Here is a 26,261-nt window from a genome sequence, read left to right as displayed (position 1 = left end):
CTAGTATAAATTCCAGTACTACACTATGTTTGTTTTGATTCGCTATGAAAGTTTGACAGATAAAATGAGGGGTTAGTGGATTTTCCTATGTTTCGAGGGGTGAATCGATTAGCTTAGCGAAGATAGTACCAGAGCTGAGCCAAAAAGTTGAGCTCGTTTCTTCGGCACCTTCTGGTCTTAGAGTTACCTCTAAGGAACTATTCTGCAACGACTTGGCATACATGAATTGTATGTTAAACCATAAATATATAATTGCTAATCGTAGACTTATGGCGGTAAGCGAGGTGGTAAGCTCCAACTTGGATTAACTTTCAATACCGTTATTGTTAGAATGATTCGCAAAATAATTGCTTAAAGTCGCATTGATTATTTCTGACATCAAAGCAGCCGGACATTCTTGATCGGGATTTAATCCGAGGATAATTCATGAATTTAAGCAAAGTTAAAACTGGCCATGCTACACCTAGTTTTCAGATGTACAATTACAAAGCTGATGATGTACGTCATTATCATTTTTCACATCATTTCCATCTGCTGGTCGACCGTCACGTAAATTCATCAATACCGGTTGAAGCTTATCACCATTAAAGTGTGAATTAAAATTATTCCTTTAATGGAACGATAAGACAAATCATCACGATACTGTATAAGACGATCGTACAATAAGTAGGACACTGCTAATATTTTTTATTATGTGGCGTTTAAACTACATAAACACACTGAAGGCACACTGAGCACAACATATCATAATTTGACCTGGGAACATAATTACAAAATTTAATAATGCACTGTCTGAAATACTTACATAGTCGGTCAAAATTGTAATCGATGGATTCTGCTGGTTGCTGTTGTTGAACAGCAGGGGGTTTTCTATCAAGGGGCAAAAGTTTAGTTATTGTCCGGATCGCTGGGGTTTCCGTGAAGTGACAGAAACAAACACTCTTTTCTTGTTGAAGCTATTTGGGCCCATTCAAATATTACGTAACGCAAGAGTCTGGTAATCCGTTAACCTCCATGTATTAGGTGTAGGAAAAGTGAGTGACGAAGGGATGGGGGGTTTTTCAAAATCCACTTTCTTGCGTTACATAATATTTGAACGGGTCCTTCAAACTATACAAGCCTATTTAAATTCTTGTGTATGTAGCGCAACAATTTTCGCCGTATAATGAAATCCACTAAATTCGCAACATGGGTAATCTTCTGACATATCAAACGCTGACAAGTGACAACTGAAGGTGACAAGCGGTGTTCTTTCCATGCGTACGTGAGAGAAGAGCATCTTTGTTCTTTGCTCAGTAGATTGTAAAAAGTGGAAAATAATAATTATTGTTTAGTTCTTGAGTGTACAATATCATTCAAAATTTGAACTAATATTACTTAGTTCTGGTGAAAATGGTTGAACAACAGAAGCAACGTATCGAGCTGGAATTGTCCCGGCGCGTAGACGAACTCGATCGGACAATCTTGCGTAAGATGCAGGTAAGGACGTCTTGTTTACATGAATGAGTTTTTTTTTATCGGCCCACTCTTTTCTCTCACGCACACGTGCACTCAGGCTCATGTACTAATTTTAGTACATGGAACAATTCAAATTTCAGAGAACAAATTGTGCCGGTGTAAATTTTAAGTTGAGTTAAATTCTAATTTTTCTTTGCCTATGCTATGCTTTGATAGATTAATAAATACAAATTTTGACCAACCTGGTCCCATCTTGCAGGGTGAAATGCACGAATGTGCTGCACGTTGCTGTCGCGATTCCAATGCCAGTATGGATTCCGTGCAACGTTGCATAGAGGCTTGCTCGGCGCCTGTGCAACATGCTCAACAACACGTTGAGAAAGAACTAGGGAATTTCAACAATCGACTACAACGCTGTGTTATGGACTGTAACGATACCATTAAAGACAAAATGGGTTCCAAACCGTCGGAAGATGACATTTCCAAGTACACCTCGATGTTCGAACGATGTGCCATTAAGTGCGTCGATAAACATGTAGATTTATTACCCGGATTGTTCAAATCGATGCGCCAGGTTCTGGGAAACAAAGGGTACTAAGACCAGTTTGCTTCCCTAATGATTTTTTTCGGTTAAAGTTCACAATGAACCGGTTGTGTTCAGAATGAAACATCTAACAAACAATTTGCTGGGCAAAGAACGCATTTCACGGTTGGCATTATTTAGTGTTATCGTTAGTTTTCTGGTACTTTTTTTAAAGTCATAAAAGTGTATAATAAAGATGTACATTGAGATTATTTTCCATAATCATTAGTTTTATAGATGTTGAAAGAAATCCCTTTCGCTTAATATGAAAACAATGTCGTTAAGAAAAAGCAATGTAAAACAACAATAAACAAAGTAGATCGATGTATAGTCGTTCAATTGAAAGCTCCCTAATCAAGCATGATCAAACCTTAAAACTGTGCTATAGCCTATCTAAGTAAACAATTTGTCTAATTGTTTTACGGCCGCTCTTCGCATGTCCGTCCCATATCGAAAATCGGCAAGCTGAAAAAAACCGCATTTTAATTTGCTTCATACCATCGCTTCTTATGTGATGGGACAATCAATGTGACTGTCTTTCTAAACTTTTTCAAAACAAAGTTGTTGAGTTCATCCAGTATATTGATAAACTCTGTTTTGGGCCTGAAGATGGAAGTAATTGTTTTTCCCTGTCAAGTTTTTTTTTCGGTTTACTTTTTTATTGTGCTTATTTGGCTGGAGGGTTTTTTTTAAACTATCGCTGATAACTCAGGATACGATTACCAGGTTAAAGGTAGCACGGTTTATTGGCAGTTCGAGGAAGCAGCATCAAAATCAAGAATTCCGATGCTGGGCCATAGAATCTGGAGGTGGAAGATTCGGTGAGTAGTGCAAATTCTGGTTTCGGTTGTGATGAAAACGACACGGCGGTGAGAATAAAAAATGGCCATGAAGGAGCAAGACAAACAAGAAAAAGTTAATCCGTATAGAGAAATTCTCTAGCGTAATCTGATACTGAACTACGTATCGAGGTGGAGCTAGAGGTGAAGTGGCGATGTGTTGTTCAAGAGCTACACTCGATCCGAACTGGAGAAGAATAGTCAGTTTTTCAACGATTTCTCGTGATTTGAATTCCACATGCAGTTTACCAGCAGTTAACTAAATTGCTGAGTTAGTTTCACTTTATTCTTTTTTGCCAAATACTTAGGTAGGGTAGGATTTTCTGAGAAGCACCCATGCGGTAGAATAGCCCCGCATGGTTTTTTTTTAAATTGTGATTGTTATTTATTAAATCAAAGGTGGTGGATGAACCCTTTATCAGAAAAGCGTAGCCCTCCAATTGTCAGCTTATGAGTTTGACCGGCAACATTGTTAGTTCAGTACATGAACTAGAATTCTGGCACGCAAAATCCCGGAGCTTGAGAGCAGTGAAGTGTCGCTTGGGACCGTTTTTACCCCAGGAGTGCGTTATACAGGGTGCGTGACGAATTTTTGCAGTAAATTTCAAATAGTAATTTCTCATGCTTATGCATCATGATTTAGATATATTTGGCAGCACTGGATAGCTTATACTGTTAGGTGTAAGATTTAAACAAACAATGTTGAGTAAACGTAAAGATGTCGAAACAAGAGAGCAATCTGTCAGTCGTTGTCGCTTTGTTGCGCGCCGGAGTATGCATGAAAGAAATAATTCGGTCGGTAAATGTGTCTGAAAGAACAGTGTATAATATTAAAAAAGGCTTGGGCAAGTGATAAGACGGAGCACCTGCTCATACTGCTAATAAAGCACAGAAATGGCTTACGGAAAATATCTCGTAAATTTGGGAGGAAGAAATTTGGCCCCCAAGCAGTCCCGATATCAATCCGTTGGATTATTTTGTATAGGGCGTCGTCCAACGGGATACCAATAGAACCCCTCACACCACACTTAAGTCGCTAAAAGCTAAAATCAAGGCAGTGATGACATCTATGGATCGAAACATTTTAAAACGTGCATACTGCAGTTTCCGGAAGCGTCTAACTACAGTCGTACAGTACAATTTTTTTGAATAAATTTACTTACAACTTCCATATGTTGCGAAAGAAAATAAATCGCACAAAATTCATTGCTAGAATAACTAACTGGTGTATTTTTTCTCAAATATGCCATTTACTGCAAAAAATCGTCACGCACCCTGTATACTGTTCTCCACTATGTATTTATAAACATTACTGACATTGGCTATCCTTCGAGTTCGGGCTAGGCAAACGACGAGCAAAAACCTATCCTATGATGGTGTGCAAAATCTGGTCTAGTTCGTTTTCTCCGTTGTGTTTTTTATAAATCTATTCGGCTGCTGATTTGTCGGTCAATCAACGAACGTTGAAACTTGATCAGAAGTGAAGTCGGGGTATTTCAATAAATTCTAAAAGAGTCTGGACCAGTTCATGTTGATCCCCGTGGACCGTCTACGGCTGGTACTATTACGTCAAGAAGAAGGATGATTTGAGAACAGTATATGAAAACACTACCAAGCAGCTTGTTGCAGGTCCACTAGATTCCTTCGGTTAGATCTTTCCTTTTTATCTATTTATACTTCATATCCATATCCATTAGTGTTTAAGATACGTCATTATCTGCATTAGTTTACCAAAACGATCCCTGCTGCAAACCTTTACCCACATGCAACATTCCAATGATTTTTCGTGGAAGCGCAGAGGACTTCTCGATTTCCTTCACAGCGAGTATCACACCAACACATTCCTTCCCATTCCCTATTTGACTGGCGTTCGGACATGACCGGAGCTGGTATTGCCAAATATTAGATCTCCAGTATTTACACATTGATGATGAATGTTTGTCCCAAACATCATCTGTTGGTTCTCTGTGTAATTGCAGCTGATCTGGCAATAACAAAGCAGCAACTGCGGGCGGTCAATCATCCTTATCCTCATGCTATATTGATAAATTCAGTTTCGATAAAAACGACTATGAGACCGACATGCGAACAGCGGCAGTTTAGCTTTGCGCATGTATCTAGGTACTCACACCACTGGGTTCGTAAGGGACATCATAGATTATCACCCCTATTCCGTGTTTCCTTCGAAACGGATTTCCCATAGACGGTTTTTTTTTTTTTTTTTTTTTTTTTATGGGAAACATAATTCATAAGTTTAAGCAATGAATTGCATAACCGGCGCCGGTGGTGTAGTGGTAAGCGTGACTGCTTTCTCACACCCCAATGGGTCTGGATTCAATCCCAGCCGAGGTCGGTGGGATTTTTCTGAGGCATAAAAATCTCTGGTCACGTCTTCCTTCGGAAGGGAAGTAAAGCCGTTGGTCCCGGCCCATGTGTGTTGATGAATGGGTGCGATATCCTACGCAGGTGTGGAAGCTGCCTTCCTGCACATTCGATTGCCGTCAATGGATGGTAATCGATGTCCGTCGGTGATTGGCACTAGATTGCGGAACAGAGACCGACGTTAAATAAAGGAATGAAAAAAAAAATGAATTGCATAAGTCAGCTTATGAAACTTAAAAAGTATTATAAGATGGGCAGACTGGACTCGAATCTTGAACGTTCAAATGATTGAGTTCGTGATTTGCACTCACTTCTATCAACGCTTGAGAAATCGAAGAATCACCTCGTATAAATATAAGTCGCGCTTATGGAATTCCTACGTATCTTATGAACCAAAATTGGCCATCTGCTTCATTACCATAATAAATAAATACCATACCCAAATGATAGAAATATTCCACAAATGGTTTGGATCATACTCTGAACACGGATTAGGGAAGTCATACCTTATGCAGCTCTTAAGTTTATTTTCTTTCAGTGAGTGTGTTTAGATTAGATTGCGATGGGATATTATTCTTCAAAACTCAGTCACATTTTCAAACAAACCGTTAAGTTGTTCGGAAAATTATGTATTTTATATCCTCAGTAATACATAGAATTTAAATGCAATAGTGAAATGACCTAAAATTGCTCATACATGCTTCTGAATGTTGCTTGCTGATGCATATCACTGTCCTGCTAAATTATATAAATGTTTAATATTAAGTCCTTCCACGTAAAATCTCTAAACGCTGGATTAGGCAAATCTTGTAAAATCTCACTCTTGCGTTTCCATGCTTTTTAAGCTTTTCACATTGGCTTAGTCAAAGTTGAGCGGTGCGGAGGAAGACTCACCTTAGTTGTCCTGTATATTACAAGAAAGGCATGACATTAATGAAAACTCTTGAATAAGTGGTGACATTTAAGATACAATACCTGTGATTCTCTTTTGCCGTATTTGCTCCAGAAGGTGACCTTGCACTTGGTTCGTTTGCCAGTCTGCTTGTTGAAGATGGAGCACGTGTCAAACGGGGGACAGTACAAGTGCAGCGACACGGCAACATCCGAGTGGCTAGGATTTTCCACTCGGTGCAGACCGAGAGTGTCGTTGATGTAACAAACGCCGTTTGTCTCCATTGTGGATCGGGAAATTTCTTCGAGCTCTTCGCCATCGTACTCGGTTTCGCAGGAACCGTCACTTTTTCCAATGTCGGCATTGCAGTCATCGGCTACGGTTTTGTCTTTTGGCCATGCGAAACGCACCTCACTCAGCTGTCCCTTGAGCATCTTCATGAAACAGTGCGAATCGGCATGGTCATGGATGGCGGAGGCATGTCCTTCATTCCAACAGAGGATCATTAGGTTGAACTTCCCATTTCCCGCGTCGACTAGGTTTCGCGTGTATCTGAATGATAAGAAATAATCAAAATGAGAAGCGTTGACACTATCTGTGTGCTTGTTCAATCTAACTTCAAATGTAAGAGAATCGTTGACCCTAATCTGTGCAATAAAATGCGACGCGCTGACGTGGACGATCAGCAAGGACGCGTGGACGTCAATCGTCTACGTCGCGCCGGTGTTTTGGTAAACAGATTGATCAGAATTGTTTATGTGAATTGCACTATTATCGTGTGATAAGATAATGTGACGTGCCTCTTTTTGCTCACTCTAATTTGGTAAATAGCAACTAATAGTAATAAATTTTCGACTAAGACTTGTAGTGACGCTACTCGCATAACAGTCCCATGTAGATACGAAATCCTCTGCAGCTAGGACACATTTTAGCACATTCACTATTAATGATTAAATGGAGAATTAATAACATTTTTTTTTAATTGCTCAAAAATCACCTTCTTCCAACAATTGAGGATGAGAAAATAATAATTATGAATTAGTCAGTCCAGCGTCTAAGTCAACTAACCGGATCATAAACAGTGAGATTTAGAATTAACAAATTGTGTTAGAAATTTATAGAACGATACAAATGAAAAATTCTACGAGATTTCGTAGAAAGAAAATATTTTAACACTCCTTAGTCTATGCTCACAGAAATGAATTGATAAAATTGCCAAGATTTACTTCCAATGTTTTGAAATTTATTTTGAAATATTTTCTAAGACTGAAATTTTTTCGAGTTTTGTAACTTATAAAAGGAGGACCGGTATACGGCCATGAGAGGTCAAATAAATATTTCCCTTTGTAAATAACTTTCGAAGTACAGCAGAAAACAATTAAAAAAATCATGGAGCTACACAGCTCGAAAAAGTAGTGTAAATTTGTGTTCAACGTTAGCTTCGTGGTCGTGAGGTTAGCGGCGTCAACCGTCAGGCGTATTGTGAGTGCCACGAAGTGAGGATTCGATTCCCGCTACAAAAAACAACAAAAAATCTGGGGGGTGCCTAGATAATTCTGGAGGGGGCCTGGCCCCCTTGCGCTCTCATTAGCTACGCCAATGCTTTCGATGCCTGTGTTATTTTTGCATTAGTATAATTGTGTGGCAAGTACACTCATACTCTATTGAGTTCTCAAGGCCGCATCTCACGAACACAACTATATAATAACATTTAACTGGCATGTACACGGTAAGAATCAAACACATATTTATGAATAAAAGTTAACCCATCTTCAATCAAAGTGGCACAACTAATTAATGAGAAATTTATCATACCCATTATGTAGTAACTGTTAGCTACTGCTAACAACTCATTATTGTTAAAATAATTAACTCATAAAAGGGTATTGGATTCTTACCGTGCTAGCGTAGGGTTTGTTTTCGTTTTGTTGTTCAGTTTTACTTTTGAATGACAGTTGTTGACAGCAAACAAAACATTTCTCATAGCTAACAAAAAATTTCATCTCACTAAACAAGCAAATCGCACCAATACGAACCCGCCTGAAGAGGACTATTGACTTCTCGCCGCAAGATCTCTCTTATACAACCTAGCGAGCGGAGTAGTGTAAAATCGATTTGTTTATTATTTTCAACCACGAAATCAGCTGTCAAACTGTTCGACTTGACAGCGGTTTGTTTTTTATTTTCAACCAGTAAAATGCATGTATTAGTGAAACTTCTCACTAATACTAACGGTGGTACAGAACTCTATGCCCAGGGAAGTCGAAAACATTTCCAACCCGAAAAATTCTTAGACCGGACCGGGAATCGAACTCAACCACCTTCAGCATGGTCTTGCTTTGTACCTGCGCCGATACCGACTGAGCTAAGGGTTGTTGATCAGGTGTTTGAAAAATATCTAAATATTTTTTGCACGAAATTAAATACCAAAAAAAAAAACATTTTCATAACTCGGTAAAAAAGTAGTGGTGAAATATTTTAATATTTCGTAGTAACACGAACAGCGCAAAAAATATTACATTTTATCGGTTGTTTTTAAAAGACGAGAAATCTTATTTAATCTTATTGCAAAAATCACCCCGTATGTACGATATTCCCCTTTCTCCCCTACAACAAACTACGATAACAAAACAATTCACATCAGTAGAGATAACAACATGCAAGTAAACAAATAAATTCATCAATTTAAAAAAAATACCGTTAAGTGTTATAATTCTGCGTACCTAAAGCCTTATTCCGCGCAGTTTTGAAAATTTCTAAAATAATTATAAATTGTATATAATTTGAGTTGAATTGTACATGAAGGTAGGTAACCACTTCCCTAATAAAAATAACCATAAAAGAGAGCTTAACGACGTGTTCGGGGTATCGTCCAAACCATTTGTGGGATAGTTTACCCATCCGGGATACAGTTCGTTTATGGTATTTGTTTATTAGGGATTGTGTATGGGAAAAATATAAATTTAGTTAAATTTGTTATATACTGCCAAATGCGCGGAATTACGCGCTGCGCAGAATTATGGGACTTTGCGGTACGGTAAAATTAAATCGGCAAAAAATTGCGTGTTTAAAATATTTACAAGTGCTTCATATGTATAATGTAAACAACAGGACAATAGGTGTTGTCGCCCCAATATAATTTTCAGCTTATTAAGTTTATAAAAGCTTAATCTATCCACTGGAGAATATAAGTTATTTTGCTTATCCGCGCTGCTGATAAAATTAGTTTGGGAGCTATTCAATTAAAATCTTCAGTCGTTCATCTGCTGATGTGTGATATGGCATGGTGCAAATGATGTATGGCTTGTTTTAAGGTGATTTTCCATCTTGGTCTACACATGCCGCATAATTTCCAGTCCTTTGTTGTCGGCTGGCAACTTCAATAGCATAAAGTAGTGACACTGTACAGTAGCAGGTATGTATAAATCTCCAAAGTGCATGCTTCCATTCACTAACGATACTTATAGCATTCTTTTTCAATGGAAGTTCCTCTTAGTACGTAGTAGGTATTATAAGAGCGACGCCGCTTGTTATTGAATTTTCTCCTCTCTAAATGGCACCCTTCAAGTGCTACTGAATTGATATGGAGAAGCGTTGTTATCAGCGGGATTACAAAGGAGTAATTTCCAGATAAATCAACAGTACGGAGAACGTTTGCTGTCTCTGAGCAGCATTCGTCGTTCCGGGGGGCAGTACCTACCTACTGATTAATACATGCGGACATTGGCATGTGCTGATTGCTGATTTAGATAATAGGTGTACTGTGCTGGGAAGGTGTTTTGATGCTTTCTTGAGTGAAAAATAAATAGTCAATCAATCAAGAGCACTAAACCGTTCGGTTTTTTTCAAGGTTAAGGTAACAAATAAGAACACTGCGCAAGGTCAATGGCTAATGTGATTCTATTACTGTATATCATCATGACTGTCTTCTTTACGAGTTAGGGAAACTTTATGGGGCCTACTTATAGTGAATTTGGTTGGATAGGGGGCCAGGTTACAAAAACACTGACGTTTGACAGACAACAAGCAGAAGGCGGCGAGTTCGATTCCCGAGGGGAGTAATTCGAGATATTCATCCATATTCTTGGTTTCGTTCGAACCGTATTTTCCATACCAAAAAACATTTTTTTTGTATGGAAAAACCGTGGTTCGAAAGAAAACGAGAATATGGGTGATTATGTGCGATAAATCGGTGATCGAAGTCATTGTTTTCAAAAACAGTTATGCCCAAAGCTCAAATCAGTCCGAAGTCTCAACTAAAACTGTGTACGTGCTTCGAAGAACAGTTGACCTGAGAGTAGATAAGATCGTGTAAGTGCGTTCAAGCCAGGAAAAAGAAGGATAATTTATTGCTATTATTGTCATGAACATGCACCGTTTGCAAGTGCATATTATGCAATCTTTGAACATATTTTTCGCATCGACCAAGTTTATATCAAAGAATAATAGTAGTCCTCTTACACAAACATTATTTGCAATTAATCATATCATAGTTGATGTTGTTTTCAAAATAGGCTGTCATTTTGACACGTGCTAATCGTATTTCTATACGACCGCGATTACAGATCAGCACTTCTTATCAACCACGTGAAAAGCCTTACCTGAAACGATCGAACTTGGCAAACTTTCGCCACTCGGCCGGGTTGGACTGGTAGCTTAGCATCAGATGATTAACGAACTCAATGTTCACGCGGTCGGAGGAAAAGGCTTTGTGCAGCTCGCTGATAAGGTCGGATAACGTTGCGCATGTCGGTGCGTTCTTCAGGGGCTTTTCGATTCCGGTAAATGTCTTGGTGAGCCCGCGGAGATGCTTCTCTCTTTCCAGTTCATGATTGGCAACGTTATCGTTATTATTGGCACTGTCCTCGATCAGCATCACTGACGTCATTGCGGTTGTGTGTCCTGCGATCTCTCTGCTTACGGGATACGACGAATAATAAGTATTCAATCCTGGTGTTCGTTCTGAATGCCGTTGTTGTTTTTGTTATTATTATTGCACTGATGATTGGATGCGATTACAAATTTATTACCCCCTACAAAGGAAAGAAAAACAACATTATCAAAAGTAGGCATTTTTATTGCATGTTCTGTTTTGTATTTTTAAATTATTACTGAAGGCTGAAGCAAGTTAAGGCGTGTTTCTATTATTTTTATTCAAGTTAGAAAATAGGGGTTTCTCGATCCCGAGACAAGCCTTTCAAATTTTCTTGGGGCAGACAACATTATTTTTGTCATGGTGAGACTGCGTTTTTTGCGGATGTGCAAAAAGTTAGCAGTGCACAACCGACGTGACGGACCAAGAGAATCGCAAGAATGGATGAGTTTGTGAAATAAATGGTTTGTGGATGGGACAATTATTATTGTGATGCAATAAAATAATTAGTTAGAAAATGCAATACTACTGTTCGATGTTGGTCATTGTTCAAAACCTTCGTGTAGACATTAATTGAAAGGCATCATCTACTTTGGCTATTACACCTCACTCAGAAGCTGACTTTCTAGCTGGCGCAGGACCATCTGCCCCTCGCTATACCAACGAAGTACCGTTCTACGATGTCAAGCGCTGGATCGTGAGTAAATTATGGGAAGCTTGGGACGCGAAGTGGGTCCAAAGCCGCTCCCTCTTCAGCAGACGGATAAAAGGGACGACGAGGATAGATAGAAGATAGCGTCGCGTTTGAGGACCGGTCACAGCAAGATCTCGCACAATTTCGGTGGAACGCCGTTCCACAAGACTTGCGTCGGTTGTGGAACCCTAGCCTCAATCGAGCACATTCTATGCGTATGCCCTCAGTATCTAAACCTGTGGGAACTCCACGAGCTACCAAATAGCATACGCGACATGCTGGGTGATGATCAGTAATGCGCTTTTTAAGCGATGCTGCATTGTATTTTAAAGTTTAGTCTTTTTTTATTCCTTTCGGCTGTTGGGACATCTCTGCCTTGTGGAGGCCCTCCCGGTCCCCCCGGTGTGGAGTTCTGTCTTATTCAGGCTTTAATGTTTGTGTTCTTAATATGTTGTATTAGTACGGACGAGCCAGGAGCCAATTTTTGGTAGAAAACTACTCTGTTCCCCCAACCTCCTTCTGGGGCCGCACAATTCATGGACGAGATGAACTAGCCTACGGCTAAAAATCTCATAAATAAAGTTCAAAAATATGTATATTACACCTCAACTGTAACGTTTCGTTTGCTCTCAACTTAATGTTCTTCATGCACATCCACAGATGTTACTTGAGAAGTTTCTGAGTCTTTTGCATACGTAAATTGTGTGGCAAGCGTTATTGTGTGTTTACACCTTGACAGACAGCCTCCCTTTTGAGGTGAATGGCCGCAATATGGAAAAACCCCTTTAAAAAAACACACCACCAATAATGTTCACACACGTCTTTGGGAATTCCCTCAATGCAAACAAGCAATCAGATTTCTCATAGTAGCGGTGATGGCTGAACGATTAATTGCTTCTTCTGTGCCTCTTATCAAAGCGACAAAGCTGCAAGAGTTAATAAATCATGAAGTATTTTCTTAGAACTTGTTTGCTTACGAAGCCCATTGGTGCTTGATTCGTCAAGTGGCAATACCAGTAGCGGCTTGTAAGTTGCCACCAATTAAAGACAAGTATCAAGTATATGCTATCAAAACAAATCCTACTTGAGTCATGTAAGTGTCACTTTGTAGCATATTAACCATCTTAACAGTCTTGTTGATCATGCGACATGCCGTGTCTTCAGCACGAAGAAACCTTTGGAAACCTGATTTTTATGGTCAATGATATAGGGTAGAGAACTACTTCGGCCTAATCGCCCATTTTGGGCCTATCGAGCAGACTACTTCAAATAAATTCATGATTTCAGAGTTCAAAAGTCAATTATGCGTTTAGTACGATACTTTAGTTAATAAGCTACCGAACGAAGTCAATGAGAACGCGTTGTACGCCCATTATTCCCAAAAACAAAAGAAGCGCTCCGACCGAATCAATTTTTATCTTCATCCGATAGGCCGAAGTGAATTCATTGGCGTTTCAATGCGTTAGGCCGAGTTTAGAATCCGTAGGCCGGGTTTGGCGTCAAGAATCAGTGTTAGACTTTTGACAATATCTTAACGATTGGTTTCTCTTTATCAATTCTTATGGTTCGTACGGAAAGGTAAATAAATTTGGAAGCCATCAGTAATAATAACATTCCGTTTGGTGCTAAACTGCGCTAGATTAAGAAAGACTATGTGCGCGTTGTGCTTAATAGGCCGGAAATTGGGTGGTTAACCCTAAATTGAGATTTATTTGAGAAACACATATCCGATTGAGTTGTAAGAGTTTGCATCCCAAAAGCAGGACAAACTTGAAACTTTTCCATTGCGTGACATGATTTCATTTAAAGCGCTAATTAAAGATAGACTTTCATGTGCTCTACCGAGTCTAGTCTATTGGAAAATAATCGTTACCGTTCGTAAAGTAATATATCACGAAAGTGATAATGAGTTTATGGACCAGTTATCTGTTAGAATGCATCAGGAAGTTTACGAGTGAAATTCGGTCCGGAAAGTTTTGGGAGATTTATTGCGTTGATGTCTAGATTGGGATTGACTTGTGTATAAGATTTAAGTGTGTTTATCAACAAGTGCAGGTAAATGTTTTATATAGATTGAAGCTTTGCCAGTTTCTATACAAGCACAAATGCACATTCCATTTTCTATCAAACAAAATATCGTGCATTAGGTACATGCCTTGTTCTACTGTTCCTTGACCTAGCAATACTGCCGCTGAGTCCATCCCGTAGCACAAATCAGTAAGCCGAGAAAAACGCGTTTTAATTTATCAATGGTTTGTAATGGGACAACCCGTTGGGCTATTTTTCCAAACTTTTCCAGAACAAAGTTCATACAGTACATATAACGAATCTATGGGTGATTATCTAGCACTTCCATTGAAAAACTCAGTTTTAACAGAAACGCAAATACGACCGACTTGCAATGGGCGGCAGAATAGCTTATTTAACTTTTACATGTATGTTATTCGACAAAATGTTGATAACAGATTTCAAAACAAAGTGTCTTCCTGTACTTATTGCTAAAAATAAATTGTAATCCGATGTTTTGCCATTACCTTTGGATGTGCAGGTGGCTTCGGTATAATCGCGACTGAAGGTAAAATACAGACCAGTGATAAACCCGGTTAACTGATAAGTAATGCATCACATGTTATACAATTCTAAGGATGATATGCAATTTTAGAACTTTCGATTCTGGCCAAGGAAAGGCCAAACACGTTCATCAATGTTTTTGTTCCAAAATTGTCTCACCAAAGCTTAAATTCGGGGAATGAAATGCGGGAGATTACTTCACTGGATTATTCCCCCAATTACAAGCTTGCAAAGTGGCGGTGAAGAAGTTCAAAAATAGGCCGAATTAGTTCTACAACAGATCAGTGAACGACATCAACGGCTATGATATCTTTCGACGGCCCAGCCCTTTTTCCCATCGTGCCGGTTAAGGAAGCAATCGATCTTAGCTTGACCAGCCTCTAACCACAACTACAACTATCTTGCCAAATCATGAGCTTGTTGAGCTTGGCAAGTTTGTCCCGTTTTGGTGCAAGATAACATATTTCTAGCATGAAATTTGCTGGAAGTGGAATATAATGTACATACGTCTCATCTTCCATCAATATGTATCCAGAGAGGCGAACAGCGTAGACAGTTTTTTGATAGGTTATAGATCGCCCTGCATAGACATAGAAAGTTTTGAAAATGTGTATGTTCTATAGGGGATTTTTTTTATTATCGAACAGGTTTAGGCCGACGGGTTTCAAAATTTTATGAAAATTTACCACCAGGCAGAGTTTATATTTATATGAACAAAACATAAATAAAACAAATTTGGGGTGAGAATTGAAAATTTTAGTTGAACTTTTCTGATTTTTCCGAATATCACATACTTTAAAAATCCATAACATATCTCATGAACCAAATATCTCTAAGCATTGGCATAAACATGAGGATTGCTTAACTGCAATCAGGTCCCAGGGCTTGCTTGTCTGTATATTTCCATTTTAAAAGATGCACACTAGTAATGCCAGTTGTGATGTAGCGGACCAAAAGTTTGTTGGAATTTAACTACCTACTAGGTACTAGCAAAAATTAAATAATTGTGTAGTTCATACTGTGAGTTTACCTATAAATTGTTTTTCTAAATAATTGAGTTTATTGGTTGCAAAAAGTTTTTTATTTATTTATTTATTTGGTTCAAAATTTTTGGAGTGTGGCATCACACAGGTAGGGGTTTTGGTCTTATTTCCGTCCTACTAAGCACAACCTGCGCTTTATCTCTCTTTTCTGAACGAATTTAAACATTAAATGGAATATTTCTGTCAAAGATGACTTCTAAATTTATTCTCCTTTCCATACGTTTCGTTGGATTTCATAAAGAGTCACAAATTGTTGAGATATGGTTTAAAATTTAATACTGCTTCTTGATTTGAATTTCGTTCTACGAGGTTCAATTCCGTCCTTACGCATTGAAACGCCATTAGATTTCTTTGTCCTACGTATAAACGTGGAAAAAGGGGATTCGCTAGGAGCGCTTCTTTTGTTTTGAGAACAATGAGCGTAAATATTCATACAACGCGCTCTAATAGGATTAATGTTGTAGCTGATGAACTAACGCTTCGGAATATTATTGATCTTTTCTGATCAATAGAACGGAAATGGGCGATTACGGCGAAGTAGCGCTCTACCCTACTACCTTTGAAATTGGCTTGATCGAGTGGCGATTTTCTTTTCTTCAGATCAAGACGATGATGTTTTGAAGAAGACAACGTTATTAACTATCTGCACGCTGGATCAGCATATAGCCACGATAAAGGGATAGAACATATATTTTTTTAACAGAACCTTCATAACAGATTATCAAGAAAACCCTATAGTATAGAGACAATTGGTAGACCATGATTCACATGGACAACCAGAGCAAGGCAGGATGTAGAAAGAAGCAGTCGATCGGCAGGTTTATTGGCAAGAGGTGGCTAATAACAGAAGTGAGTTTAAAACAGCCACGACAATATTGTTCACTGAAATGGTGGAATCCGAATACAAAGACTCGGAATATACTCTCAGCGATTCAAGTACCGATGATCAACTGAACATTCTGGATTTCAGAGGTTTCGTTGACAACGAAGATGATGGTTTTCAAGGTTTTCATAATAATATACTATTATTGCCAAACTCTGTGATGGTAAAATCAACTTCCCTTACTTTTCACCAATCTCGACCATTTAATTAAATCATGCTGTTCATACTATCATTGTAACTAATTAATTTAATTTAATTGAACTGCATTGGGTTATTATTTTGAATACAATGATATATGAAAGCGGGGACTTACGATTCAACTTGGAGAATGTCTGGGAGCCGTTCTAGGGATTGTTTGGGGCATGTGGTTCATTTTAGACATTATAGTTTGACGTGATCACCATTAGTGATTCGGCCGAATACTTTGGCTTAATATCAGGCTTTGAGCTATCAAAATTTCACATGTAAACACCGCATACCAGGCCAAATAGCACTATTCGGTGCAGCTATAATCACCATGTTCCACTCATGTTCTGGCATGTGGCATTGAGACTTGAAATTTGGCTTGCATAACACCCCCTTCTGTCTCGCAAAATCAAAATCAAAAATCAACATATCTCATGAACCAAATATCATAGATTTTGTTTTGTTGAGTGAAATGATATAGAAATTATTTCAGAAATTCTTTAAAAAATCTAGAAAATGTTTTTCACTGAAATTTTCAAGGTGGAGGAATATCGAATAGAAAAAATAAATAAAAATCAATTTTCTGAGTAATAAAAATGTTTTCAAATTTTGTTCGTCCACTGGTAAATATTTCAGAGGTATTTTTTAATTTTCGTTTTTGAGTTGTATTCAACAATCTATAACTTTCAAATACCTTGGAGTCTGGTTTGATTCAAAATGCACTTGAGGTACCCACATTACGTATTTGAAACAAAAGTGTCAACAAAGGATCAACTTTCTACGATCAATTTCAGGGACATGGTGGAGTGTTCACCCGGAAGACCTCATTAAACTATGTAAAAGGACTATTCTTTCAGTTCTTGAGTATGGCTCTTTTGGTTCCTCTCGGCAAGAAAAAGCCACACGCTATAACCCCCGTATTTTTGCTGAAAAGTACCAACAATACAACAACAACTGATGGATCACGCATTGATGGATCCACTCAATGACATTTATATAAGGTCTGGGCCAACAGGCAGCTTGCTGGTGTTAGAAGCAAAAATGTTGTAAACATTGCTGAACATCTGCGAACAGATAGATATACGTCACTGCCAACATACTGAGAACAGATAGATATACGTCACTGCCAACAGCTGTTTCGTGTAAAAAGATAAACATTGCAATATAATACGAACACCACTAACCATTTGCACATTTCACTAACACCAATAAGCCCTTTGGCCCAGACCTTATATAAACGTCATTGGGATCCACTGGCTTCGGGGCCTTCTGGAAACTTCAGGAACCTTGTTCCGTTTATGTTGCTGAGCCTAGCAGCAATCAACTTCGCATTGGGGATGATTTCCGATATGCCCATAGACCATTACTTCATCTTCTCGGATAGTCTCAGTTCGATTGAGGCTATTGGGTCGATGAAACAAGGTAGGCACTCATCTTATTTCTTTTCAAAGGTAAGGGAGTAGATGAGTTTGCTGGTCGAAAGGTTAGGTTAGGTTATCTTTATTAGCGAGACTTTCAGCCAGAAGCTGCGCTGGTCGAAAGATCATAAAGGATTACCTTTGTATGAGTCCCCTCACATTGCTCAATCCCCCAGGCAATGAGAAGGCAGACTCTCTCGCAAAGGTGGGCGAGATTTATGATAGAAGAATTTCACATGATGAATTTTTCCCATTAGTACGTCAGAGTTCTCTTTTAAGTTGGCAAAATGATTGGACAAGTAATTCTCTTGGGTGGTGGTTACGTTCCATTACTCCAAATGTTTCTTCGAGAGCGTGTTTCAAAGGTCTGGATGTAAGTCGGGGATTCATTCGCGTGATGTCAAGACTTATGTCCAACCACTACTCGCTAGACGAACATCTCTACAGAATAAATCTCGTTGACAGCAATGTATGTAGGTGCAGAACCGGTTATGATGACATCGATCACGCAGTTTGGCATTGTCCGGGTAATGACGCCTCCAGAGCACGACTACTGGATACCCTAGTGGCCCGAGGTAGACAATCCTTCCGTGAAGTAAGAGATGTATTGGGAACCCGTGATCTTCCCTACATGCAGGCGATCTACGAATTCCTTTGTACGTCTGATGTTAGAGTTAATGTGACCATCCCCTCCTTTCCACACATTTTCCAGCCATTGTGTCCCTGTCTTATTATCCACCTGTTTCTGTGCTACTTGCCCCTGCCCAGCCACCATATGATCAACCGTTCGAGAGTAGTATCTTAAGGAGGCTTCAAAAACCTGTTTCCTACCTAGTTCCTTCCAATCGAAATTGTTACCCATTAACCTCGAGCCTGCCACGAGTAATTAATCATTTTGTTCGACCATTTTCCAAAGAGATGGCGCTGTTCCACTGGTAGGAAGAAATGAAAATCCCCATATAGAAATTATTATTATTTTTTAACTTTATTAATGAGGCTTTCAGCCTTGGGCTGGTTCGCCTCCAATATAGAAATTGAGAGAAGTGGGAATAATTCGCTTTCGGTGCGTATTCAGGTCAAAAAAGTAGACGACAACCTAAAGAAATTAATCAGGGACTTTGTAGTTCAGTGTTTTCCCGGAAATTATTGTTAAACAAGCTACAATAAAATAAAAAATGATTTTTCCCCATACAGTTTTACCTGATTTACTACCAGCTCCCAGAGAGCCAAAAAATTCAAATTTGAGAGCGAAAATTTGCTCTCACGACCTCAATCTCTCAACATGCCATGTATTTTGTTGACACTCGATTTGTGATTTCCCTTTCACAGATTACAAAATAGAGTACCTGACACTACAAAACATGTCTGGTACCTCTATAACTTGCTTTAACATTTGAAGTCCCTCCTTTTTTACATATTCTGCGCAAAAGATACTTTATGCCCCGCCCCATACATAAAATTCGGCGGGGAATTCTGTGAGGGGTGAGCTATTTTGTGTGCATAATGTGTAAAAAAGGAGGGACTTCGAATAATAATATAAATGCATATATAAAGGTACCAGACATGGTTTGCACTGCAGTGTCCTCTGTGAACAATTATAGGAAAACAGATTGTGCCTTGTTTCCGATAGATGTCACCGCAAACAACAGCTGTGACATCTGATGGAACATGAATGCAGAAGCTTGACAAAATGATCAATTGGTACCCAATACTAACCTAGATTACTGCTGTTTAAAATGTTAATTAAAAAATTACGGATTTTTGGCTCCGCAAAGTGTCACACACAACTGAGCCTAGTAAATAAACAAACTAGTTAAAAAACATTGATGATATATATGGGGAGAGTGGAAATGCCAAAACCCTGTCTTTAACATTTCGTGAATAGAAGGCGGGCTCTTCTCCACACCCTTGGTGGCTTGCTTTTTGGCCGGTTGTATGACTCTATGTTCTTGAATGAACTAGCACATGAAGGACATCCAGGAGTAAGGATAATAAATGGACATTTGAGACCATGTTTATGGTGGCCTAAGATCGACCAACATGTGGAGAAATTTGTACGAAAGTGTCGTGGGTGCTCTATTAGAAAGGAGCGAACATCACGGCCATAGGAGTAAATAGCTATTGATTTTTTGGGCCTTCTGCCGGAAAGGGGAAATCTGTTAGTAACTAGTAACAGATATTTCTACTAAAGCAACCATCGATGAGCTTCTGATCGTTTTCGCCCGGTATAACGTACCACTATCATTGCGCGCAGATAACGGTTTCCAACTGTCTTCGGATGAATTTAAAATGTTCTGCGATGCATATGGAATCCAGCTGGTAAGCCCAATCCCGTGTTGGCCTCAGATGAACGGGGAAGTGGAATGACAAAACCGGTCAATATTTAAACTACTGAAAATAGCGCAAAAGCTTGGCAAAGATTGGCGCAAAGAATTACGCCAGTAACCAAACAACTACTGGGAAGCTACCATCCGAATTGATGTGTGGGCGTCGCCTGCGAAAAAAGCTTCCTAGTGTGCCAGTAAGAAGAAGAGGAAACAAAAAGGGGACCTTTTAGGAACCAATTTTCTGTCAAACGCGAACCAGCGCCTGATTGGTCGGGCAAACGTATAGAATCGTGAGAATTTTTGCAACATGGAATCTATTTTATTGTATTTTGACAGTCGACTGCGTCGCCCATAATGAAATAGTTTTTGCACGGCCGTTTCCGCGAGAGACGAAGGACACGTCACAGACAAAAGGAAGGCAGTTGTCTCCTTTTCCTCTTAGGTGTACCATATCGGTTGCAATTGAAGATGGAGAAATAAGGTATCGGGACAGAGTCGATAAAGAGAAGGGAAAGCAATATGCTGACATCAGAAGGAAAGCAAAACCCAGTGAAATTCAAGTTGGTGATCAGGTGTTGCCGGTTAGAAAGAAAAACAAACTCAGTACTGATTTTTCACCAAAGCAGTTTGCGGTAGTAGGTAAAGGAACAGATGTTCGATTGCAGTCATCTTCCAGTGGAAAACAATTCAGAAGAAGCGCAGCGCATCTTAAAGTCATTCCAAGTGATCTTGTTTTGCATTCTGGGGCAGATGAAAATTCAGCCCCATCGTATGAAACAACTGTGCCAATTAAGGAGAAAGAAAATCATCGTTAAAATGTGAGTGCTGATGAGCTATGAGAGCTAGAACAGAATTGAGATTGTTAAAATACTATGTAACTTATTGATAAGGATATTTATGCGATTCTATTTAAAGAAAGGGTGGAGCCTAGGGTTCTTGGTGAAATACATTCATACCTCAAAACATTAATCTTGTGATAGTCTTGAACTCGCGATACCTGCGAATACGGATCCTTGGTTGGTGGTACAGTACTTGTTCGCTAACTGCACAGAGAAAAAAATACCCTAAATTTAAGTTCTATTTACTTAATTTTCGGTTGTTGTTGTCAAAAACGGAACGAGACATTCGATTTTCTCATGACTATCGTTCAATGAGCAATGAGCTAGTATATGAGATATTCTCAAATTTGAGTCAATTGAACTTTAATTTTGGGTAGAAAATAAACACGAGTAAGAAATTATTTTTGACGTAGTCAAATGTAAACTACTATAAGCGGTTTACTGAAAATAAGCTTATTGAACGGAACATGGGAGATGAGTGAATATAACTTAATTTTGGGTAATTTTTCGTTTCCGTGTGGACTAAAGCACCACCCAGCTAGCGAATTCTAAAGAGCCTGAATTTATTGGAATGACTTTTCCTATGACTTTGACAGACAATCGATTGTTCCAATTTTGACATGTCGCCTCTTTATAAATTTAGGCTCTTTAGCGAATTCCACTCGCTAACTGGGCTGGCTTGTCAAACTTCAAACATCACTGAGGGAACTTCAATGGATTGTTCGAACGGTGTTAAAAAATAATATGCATTTAACTGAAACAGTGTAATTTTTGTTATATTTACAGCATTCAATTTCGCGAGTTTAGATAGGCTTAACGCTTTCACGTCCTGATTTCAGTGTGAAATGAATATAATTTCAAATTTATTTATATTAACACTAAATATTCCATTAGAATGCCCCGCACCAATTTTGACAACGAAATGTAAAACTAATGTGACGTCTATTTTTGACGTAAAACTGCTTTTTGACTGGGCTACAACCTATAGTCGCTATATTCATAATCTGGCGTATAAAGGGTGTCCACGATGAAATTGCCACTCTATGAAATTGCTCTAACTTTTTAACCGTTGGGTAGAATTTAATGAAAATTTGGGTGGATTTAGTTCATAGTGCATTATTTACATCCTGCAAGTTTTAAAGTCCTGTGATCAAAACTCGCGGAAATGGAGTCGAAAGAACAGCTCGTGTGTGATAAAATCTTGCGCATTCATCACGAGAACATGGATCTCTCGCATCGTTCCATCGCTAAAACGTTGGGAATCGCGAATTCCACGGTGTCGCGAGTGATTAAGCGGTTCGAGGAACGGTTGACCACCGATCGGAAGCCCAGAAGTGAAGGAAAAAGTATTCCGTACAACACCAAAAATCACAACCGCGTAGTTGGGGCCTTCAACCGAAATCCGAACGCCTCCGTTAGAGATGTGGCTAAGAAGCTGCACCTAAGCCGAAGTTTTGTCCAGAAGGCCAAAACTAAGGCTGGGCTTCGAACGTTCAAGGTACAAAAGGCCCCTAATCGCGACGAGAAGCAGAACAAGTCCGCCAAAACCCGTGCCAGGAAGTTGTACCTCAACATGCTGACGAAAGTTGAATGCTGCATCATGGACGACGAAACATATGTGAAGGCTGACTTCAAACAGATCCCGGCAACCTGTTTTTCACGGCCAAGGATAAGTTCAGCGTTCCGGAGCATGTCCGCACTCAGAAGATGTCCAAATTTGCGAAGAAATTCCTGGTTTGGCAAGCCATCTGCACGTGCGGGAAGCGGAGTGCACCTTTCGTGACCCAGGACACGATGAACGGACAGGTGTACATAAAAGAGTGCCTCCAGAAGCGGCTGCTTCCTCTCCTGAAGGCCCACAACGTCCCAACAATCTTCTGGCCGGATTTGGCCTCGTGCCACTACTCCAAGGACGTGCTGAAGTGGTATGCGGACAATAAGGTCAATTTCGTGTCGAAAATGTTCAACCCTCCCAACACTCCGGAGCTCCGCCCGATCGAGAAGTACTGGGCGATTATGAAGCAGCACCTTCTTAAACGACCTAAGGTAGTGAAGACAGTCGAGGAACTGAAGAAAGTATGGGTTTACATGCAAAAAACGGTTGATTCACAGGTTGTGCAGAATCTTATGGCCGGGGTTAAGGCCAAGGTGCGGGCATTTGCGTATGGACTGTAAATAAAATACGAGTAAAATGGTAAAATGAAGTTTAATAGTTATTTCTCAATCCCTGAAAATTTGATGGCAATCGGATGAAAACTCGAATTTTGCGAATCAATTTTGTGTGTGGCAATTTCATCGTGGACACCCTTTAGAATCTTGGGAACCAATTGAGCTGTCAAATAGCGGAACCAACAACAGATCGAAATTCTATCCGCCAGACTATGAATATAGCGACTATACTACAACCCAGTTAACGAACGCCCAGTTAAAAAGCAGCCCAGTTAAAGAACGCACAGTTAGCGAACAAGTACTGTAGGGTAGAGCGCTACTTCGTCGTAATCGACCATTTCCGTTCTATCGATCAGAAGAGATCTATAATATCAATGATTTCACCGTGCAGAAATAAATAATAGGTTTGTTCCGATGCGTTAGTTCATTAGCTACAACATAAACCCTGTTAGAGCACATTCTATGAATATTTACGCTCATTGTTCTCAAAACAAAAGAAGCGCTCCTAGCGAATCCCCTTTTTCTACGTTTATCCGTAGGACGAAGAAAATCTAATGGCGTTTCAATGCATTAGGACGGAATTGAAACTCGTAGAACGAATTTAGAATCAAGAAGCAGTATTAGATTTTAAACAATGTCTCAACCATTTGTGACTCTTTATCAAATCCAACGGTACGTATGGAATGGTGAATAAATTTAGAAGTCATCTTTGACAGAAATATTCCAATTTTTGTTTAAATTCGTTCAGAAAAGAGAGGCAAAGCGCGGGTTGTGCTTAGTAGGACGGAAATTAGATCAAAAACCCTACTTGGATTTGAAAAGGAGAGGAGGAGGCGAAGAGAGGTGAAGGTGGGGATTTTTAGAATAACAGACTGCGAATAAAGGACGTTTAAATTATCTGGGAAATAAAGAATGAAGTTAACTAGGACTTAACCCTATACATTGGTATTAGCGTCGAAAGCTCTCAATTCATAACTGTGGAAGTGCATTTAAAACACTAAATTGAGAACACGCAATAAGCTAATATGCAACAAGCGAACTGCGAAGAAGATTGGAATATAGTCTATGTAAAACAGACTAGAAAGACTAGAAAATAAAATAGATTTAGATAGATTTGGTCATCACATAAGGGGTCTCAGATAGTACTAATAGAGGGCCTAAGTCAGTTAAAGCACGGTATTATCAAGCAAGAGGCGTTTGGATCGAGTCCCGGTCCGGCCAGGTTGAACATTTTCTCAACGTTCCGGGCATAAAGTATCATTGAGCTTGTCGCAGAGTATACAAATGCATGCATTGGTTGACATAAAAAGTTCTCAAAAAATAACTGTGGAAGTGCTTATTAAAGAACACTAAGTTGAGATAAGGCAAAAAGAAGAAGTCACAACCGGAGACGAGCCAGCCAACGGCTGAAAGTCTCCTTAATAAAGATATAAAAAAAAGAAGTCACAAGATCACATAATCTACCCACAGATAAATTTTTATTAAGTTCTGAGATCCTTGGTTTCAACTCTATCCATCCGAAAATTTTAAATCGGTCTCAAAAACTTCTTACATTATGTTTTAACTGTGAAATTAACGCCCTTTGTTTGTTTTTTCTCGAGTCATTTTAATTCAATCTATTTTTTGTGAAAATTCCACATATGACAAATGAATGAGAAATTTTTAGAGAAATATTACACACGAAAAGATTCATTTATCAAGAATTGATAAGTCATTCAGCTATGCAAACAAACAAAAACTGGGGAATACCGTGCCGCACTGTCTTTCCCATACCTGCTCAAAAACAAATAAAAAATCATGTATGCCTAACCGGTTTGTCCCTATTAATGCTCCTTTTTCCTATCTTGCTTTCGGTTTCTTTAAATGTAATTGCATTGCAATATTTCAAACGCTTCAGTATACACGCTTCTGTGCATCCGCTCGTTAGAGTTACTAGGATTTTCAATCGTCGGTGTTACGCAACTATATGGGACCTATGAAAGTTCATTGTCCACTTTTCACTACTTGTTAACTTTTACAACATACATGTTACAATAACTCAAAATTGCCTGGATATAATTTACAACCCGGCCCGGTGAGAAGACATCCCACAAACCAGTTTTTCAGTTCAAATTCACCCAAGCATGCACTTCCGACCTCTCCCAACGTTGTTTTTTTTTTAGGCATCCGTCTTCAGTTGTGGCACAAAATTAAAACAACATATCGCTACAATCAACACTCTTCACATGTATTATGGAATGCACATGAAAATCATCGTCGCGTTTACCTGCTGTTGCTTCGTACTTCTCTCCTTCTTCAGTTAATAATTAGGTTTGTAGATATCCAGTTTTCCTTCTTCGCGTTTATGTGGTAAATTCTTCTATATGATTGTGCAGATTTTTCACTTCACACCACTTTTTCGTCTTTATTACAGTTTGTAACCGACTGCTTCGGAACTAAATATTATATCATACACACTTAATTATATGGTAGACACAAGGTGAGTTGCAGCACTCAAGTATGTGAATGCTATCGGGTATGATATGCGCTTTGTCAAATTGGCAAGATATTTTAAATTCCTTTTCTTTTTTATTCAAAGGTATGATCACTTCCACTATCAGTACACTTTACTGCTGCGCGATAATGTTAGACTATCTCACGATGTTTCCGGCTCAACGTTCGACTATCGACTGACATGGCGGACCGCTGGGCAGCGAAAATTTAACATTTTTGCACAATCAAAATTACATTGCGGGTACCCCTGGTATAAACCCGTCTTTCTTGACGTCTGCCGACCGTACTGCGAACCGTAATAAGCCCCTTGTGTCCGCGACGCTGTTGGTGTGCTCATGATCTGCAGTGTAAATTCAGTTAAGGAGCTTCTTGTATTGCCATTAGGTATAGTCGCCAACCGCGCACTTGCTCGCTCACCGTTGCGTTGTTGGTTGGGTTGGGTGGCTTATCAGCGTATTATGGTCTCAGCGGCGCAACATCAACATCAGAAGCACGGCGGATCTCGACACAACGGAAAGCACGCAAACTTGCCTTGGAAAGGAAGCTCTCCGTTGATGGTCGGTCGGTAGTTTTGGTGTGATTCAGCGCAAACGCGCGCGACCTCAACTTTG

General features: G+C 39.3%; 2 protein-coding genes across 2 annotated transcripts; one reads left to right on the top strand and one right to left on the bottom strand.

Annotated features, from left to right (window-relative positions):
* The first annotated feature begins 1,267 nt into the window (after positions 1 to 1,267).
* Positions 1,268 to 2,253, top strand: LOC135711131 (protein FAM136A). Its single transcript, XM_065233872.1, has 2 exons — positions 1,268 to 1,479; positions 1,718 to 2,253. The coding sequence occupies exons 1-2, from the start codon at positions 1,393 to 1,395 to the stop codon at positions 2,054 to 2,056; spliced, it is 426 nt and encodes a 141-aa protein (XP_065089944.1). The 5' UTR covers positions 1,268 to 1,392; the 3' UTR covers positions 2,057 to 2,253.
* Positions 2,254 to 5,870: 3,617 nt separating this feature from the next.
* Positions 5,871 to 25,962, bottom strand: LOC135711152 (cysteine dioxygenase type 1). Its single transcript, XM_065233893.1, has 4 exons — positions 25,424 to 25,962; positions 10,756 to 11,187; positions 6,238 to 6,706; positions 5,871 to 6,166 (listed from the first exon to the last, which is right to left on the bottom strand). The coding sequence occupies exons 2-4, from the start codon at positions 11,040 to 11,042 to the stop codon at positions 6,158 to 6,160; spliced, it is 765 nt and encodes a 254-aa protein (XP_065089965.1). The 5' UTR covers positions 11,043 to 11,187; positions 25,424 to 25,962; the 3' UTR covers positions 5,871 to 6,157.
* Positions 25,963 to 26,261: the final 299 nt, after the last annotated feature.

The sequence above is a fragment of the Ochlerotatus camptorhynchus genome, unplaced genomic scaffold (genome assembly GCF_037179485.1).
Source record: "Ochlerotatus camptorhynchus isolate MF236.1 unplaced genomic scaffold, CSIRO-AGI_Acam_v1.1 ptg000423l, whole genome shotgun sequence".
In the NCBI taxonomy this organism is placed as follows: domain Eukaryota; kingdom Metazoa; phylum Arthropoda; class Insecta; order Diptera; family Culicidae; genus Ochlerotatus; species Ochlerotatus camptorhynchus.
Note: the sequence above shows the minus strand (reverse complement) of the source record. Positions and strands in the feature narration are given on the sequence as shown.

Bases quoted from the DNA above. Each gene is read 5' to 3' on its own strand.
- LOC135711131 (XM_065233872.1), top strand. From the start codon at position 1,393: ATGGTTGAACAACAGAAGCAACGTATCGAGCTGGAATTGTCCCGGCGC. The intron at 1,480-1,717 runs GTAAGGACGTCT...CCCATCTTGCAG, and splicing joins CAATCTTGCGTAAGATGCAG to GGTGAAATGCACGAATGTGC.
- LOC135711152 (XM_065233893.1), bottom strand. From the start codon at position 11,042: ATGACGTCAGTGATGCTGATCGAGGACAGTGCCAATAATAACGATAAC. The intron at 6,707-10,755 runs GTAAGGCTTTTC...CTTATCATTCAG, and splicing joins GCCAAGTTCGATCGTTTCAG to ATACACGCGAAACCTAGTCG.